Below are 4,285 nucleotides of genomic sequence, written 5' to 3'. Positions count from 1 at the left end.
AATGGAATTGGCGGTTATACGTAATTTGGAAGAAGTATGGTGATAGCAAAAGGGGGCTGAGATGGAGAATGGCTGGAGGTGCTAAGGCACCTCTTGGAAATTTTTTCTGACACTTCAGGCCATGCTTTTAAGTACTCTGCCTTAAATGTAAACTTTGCCATAGACCCCTGGGTAGGCGTTATCAGTCCCATTTTACAGATGCAGAAACTGAGGTTCAAAGGAGTTAAACACTTAAAGTTAGTTAGAAGTGGCTGACATGTCTTTTTCTTACTCTGCCCTCCTTTCTTTTCTTTTTCTAAACTTTTCTATTTGGGCCCACGCAGGGCTCGCGTTTGCTGGTCAATGCAAATGTTTCTGTCTTTTCTGTTTACTTCCCTGGTCTGCCTTTCCTTTCCCCAGAAAAGATCTTTGATCCTCACAAGACAATATTTATCGAATGACTTCGTTTGCTATGCGGCGTCTGCACTGAAATAATTTAGAGAAACGTAGCACTTGCCTTTTCAGAGTTTATATTCTAAAACTATTAATTGCTTTTCCCCAGAGAGATCGGCACAATCGTCAGGTCATTAGGATGCTGCCCTAATGAAGGAGAGCTACACGATCTGATCGCAGAGGTAAGTAGGACCTAGAAGGTTCCATTCAGCAGACTCACTGCGACTCCAGCTCCTTGTAATAAAAAAAACAACAAAATCCTTAAAGTAAAAATGCCCTAACCTACCGAAGAAGCTCAGTGAAAACATTAGGACAGCTATGCGAATTATCCAACAACCAGCAGGATCTGAAAGAATATCAGATTTTAAGGAAATAGCCATGACCAAGCAATGCAGTGGATCGCGTGAGACCCCACTTTGACATTATACTCTCTAAAATTAGTTGAAGAAAGGCCAGTAGGCATAGGAGACTAATTCTGTGCAGAAAGAGTGTTGACAGATGACAGATGTCAATTTAAAGGGGATAGATGAACTGGAGACTAAGGAATTTATATTTATTTGGGAAAATAAAACTAACTTTCAGAGCAAGTAGTAAACATAATAAAATAATAGGAACTAACTTGACATTGACTAAGCAGCCTAAGAATTTTAAAAAATGATCATTCATGGTAGTGTGGCTGAGTCCCTGGCAAGACATTGCGTACAGCAGTGATGAGCAGCTCAAGACCAGAGAGCTTCAAGCCCTGTTCGGTTTTCCAGAAAAGTGCCTGATCTAATTTCAAGTGCATCTTTCAGTTCAACAAAACAGAAGCCTGAAGGGGGAAGACACTACCTGGGCGACCACCAGAAGAAAGATTTTTTCAAAAATGCTCATCTAGGCATGTGGGTGTTGGTGGACAGGGATCAACACAGCGAATAAGGGAGAAAGACAAAGAAGTGGGAGTTTAGTTCCTGTTTCTTGCACAGGACTCACTCGTTCAGTGATACCTGGAAGAGAAGGAATTGTGATCGGGCGAGTCACTTAGCCTCTGTGAGTGTCAGCTTCTCCGCAGTAATGCCTATTTCAAAACCGGCTTCAGAGGTAAATGAGATGATATATAAGATGATTTTTTGAATCCTGAAGCGCTGTGTAAAGTTAAGTAGTGGAGACTGGCACAGTGACCGTGTCGCCCACATATTAGCACCTTGGTAACTAAGAACAACACCAGTTTCTCATTAGCGTTTAAAACGGGAAATCTTTACATCTTTTCCCACCTTGGGATCCAATAAAGCTATTTTTAGTAAGAGTAGAAGGAAGATGCTTTTTAAATTTTTTTTATTTTTCAATTAGAGTTGACATTCAGTATTATTTTATGTTAGTCTCAGGTGTACAGCATCGTGGTTAGACATTTAAATAATTTACGAAGTGATGCGCGATGAATCTAGTCCCCACTGGGCACTGCACACAGTCGTTGCAACATTATCGACTCTGTCCCTGTGCTGCACTTCGCGTCTCTGTGACTGCTCCTTAGCCACCAATTTGGACTTTTAATCCCCTCACCTAAAAAATCTGACTTTTCCTGAATTGGTGCTCACATTAAAAAAACAAAAAGTATCCATCATTGCCTTAAGGTATTTATTGAGAAAGCTAGAATTTGTGTTAGGGCAAGGAAAGTTGACAGTTTGAGAGATAGAGACTAGAAGATGAATTTACAGTGAAATCATAATTATTGTATAATTCAGTAGAGTAAGTGGAGCAGTAATGAAAAATGTCTCTGAGAGTCAGAAAAGGAGACGCTTTTAGAGCCTAGTCCCTTATTGTTTGTTTATAAGTTTTAAGCTGTAGCAGAGGTCAGGGACCCACACCACCTGGGCCAAATCCAGCTCTCCACCTGTTTTTGTAAATTAAGTTTTAGTGGAACACAGCTAGACTCATTTATATATTGTCTATGGCCGTTTTTTCACTGCAAGACTGGACTTAAGTCATTGTGACGGAGACCATATGGTTTGCAAAGCTTCAGTATTTACTATCTGGCTCTTTACAGAAAAAGTTTGCCAACTCGACCTATAGGTTTGTCCAGCAAAGTAGAGCAAATACCACATCTAGTGTCAGGAGCTCTGGATTCAGATCCCACGCTGTCGCTTATAGCTGCATGGCCTTGGGTGAGCTGCTTGACCTTTCAAAGCCTGAGTCCACATCTGCCGAAGGAATGCAGCAATATCAGTGTTTTTATGAGAATTAAATCGAACAACTCCGAGGAGTCAGCTGTTACTTGGTGGGCACTCAGTGCGTGTTCGGATTTGTTTGCTCTGTCGGTGGCTCTCTACCAAAATGCCCCATGGGTTTGGGTGCCCAATGTTTCATTTTGTCTTTAACCATTTCATATGTGCAAAATTATAGAAAAGGACAAAACTCTAGTGTCAGAAAGCAGATTTATAGTTACCTGGGGACATGAACTAGAGGATGGGATCAAATACAGAAGAGCATCAGTTAAGTGTTTATAATAAAAGAAATTTTCTATGTCTTGATTGTGGTGGTGGTTACTTGACTATAGAATTGTGAAAATTAATTCAAACTAATACTCTGAAACGAATAAACTTTATTGCATATAGATTACACCTCAGTAACACTGGGAGGAAACATAATGAAGGAGTATCATGAACAGCTTTATGCTACTTCAGTCAGTGGGTTCCAAATATGGAAATTGGCTCAGGTTTAGGAACTCAGTAGGGGATTATGACTTCTTTGGGGCGACCATCCTCAGCCTCCTGCTCCTTCATTCTTGCCCTATTTTGGTTATAGATGTAGGAGAGGAAAAATAATTTTCCTTCTATCCTTCTAAGTTCTTCTGGCTGGTCTAATAATCAAATAGACACGAGACAGATGAACAGGAGAAAATAACCAAATTTACTACGTGTGTACGTATGGGAGTTCCACGAGAATGTGCGACCCAAAGACAGATCGGGCAGATGAGGCTTATAAGCAGTTCTGAGCTAAGGAGGAGGAGGCAGAGGTCTGGGACTTCAAAGGGAAGGTAGGGGTTCACAGGTAGATGAGAAGGAGCAGACTTCTGGTGAACAGATTCTTGCTGGGGGACCCAGAAGCAATGGGACGCCGTGGGGAGTCTAATGAACAGACTGTGTGGGAATCCTCCCTGTGGGCCACGCTTAGATCCCGTTAGCTGAGGTGATAGCTCCCTTGAAACAGGTTTTCCACCTGAATTCCTTTAGGCAAGTAAAGGGGGAGTTTGTTGTTTTCTTAAAAATACCAGCTTAGAATGATCAGTATCCCAAAAAGCATGTTTTGGGAGGGCAAAACTCCGTTCCCCTCATGGATGTTAAACAGAACCCTTGCAGGTGACCCGTCTGTTTTGCCCCCGAGCATATCTTGCCCTGTTAACCATCTCTGCGATTCCTTCGGCCTTCCTGGTCATTCTACGCGGCCTCTGAGCTGCTGCGGTTAAACCTCTTCGCCTGGCTTCTGTTACTATGGGGTGGGCAGTGGGCGGCTGGCGTGTCGTTCATGGACATGAACAGCCCAGATCTGTGAGTGCCTGTCGTCAGCAGTCGCTCGTTCCTGACCTACTCTGAGCCCCCCACGGAACGTACTCCTCTGGTGGGTCTGCTGACTCCTGATACATCCCTTTTCTCAGCTCAGCTTTTCTGCTTCATTCCAGGTGTCTGAGAGCCACCTTAGCAGCGAGTTCGCCCATCTTCTGTCGCCCTTTTTCCAGGGCGTTAGGTCCTGTGCCCTGGGAAAGTGCCCGGAGTCAATGAATTCTTGCTCTTGCAGTCTCGTCCTCCAGCCCCCTTGGTCGAACTCCCATCCAGCCTCAGGCGCACTCCCCCGGCTCCCGGCTCCCGGCTCCCGGCTC

The 4,285-nt window shown here is 43.6% G+C and overlaps 1 protein-coding gene across 1 annotated transcript in view; it reads left to right on the top strand.

Annotated features, from left to right (window-relative positions):
• Nucleotides 1-4,285, top strand: part of EFCAB2 (EF-hand calcium binding domain 2) — a 92,388-nt gene that overhangs the window by 67,041 nt on the left and 21,062 nt on the right. The window contains exon 4 of the mRNA XM_011370087.2: nt 542-614. Coding sequence (XP_011368389.1) covers nt 542-614 — 73 coding nt within the window. The remainder of the gene's footprint in view (nt 1-541; nt 615-4,285) is intronic.

This window comes from Pteropus vampyrus, unplaced genomic scaffold, assembly GCF_000151845.1.
Source record: "Pteropus vampyrus isolate Shadow unplaced genomic scaffold, Pvam_2.0 Scaffold159, whole genome shotgun sequence".
Taxonomy (NCBI): domain Eukaryota; kingdom Metazoa; phylum Chordata; class Mammalia; order Chiroptera; family Pteropodidae; genus Pteropus; species Pteropus vampyrus.
Note: the sequence above shows the minus strand (reverse complement) of the source record. Positions and strands in the feature narration are given on the sequence as shown.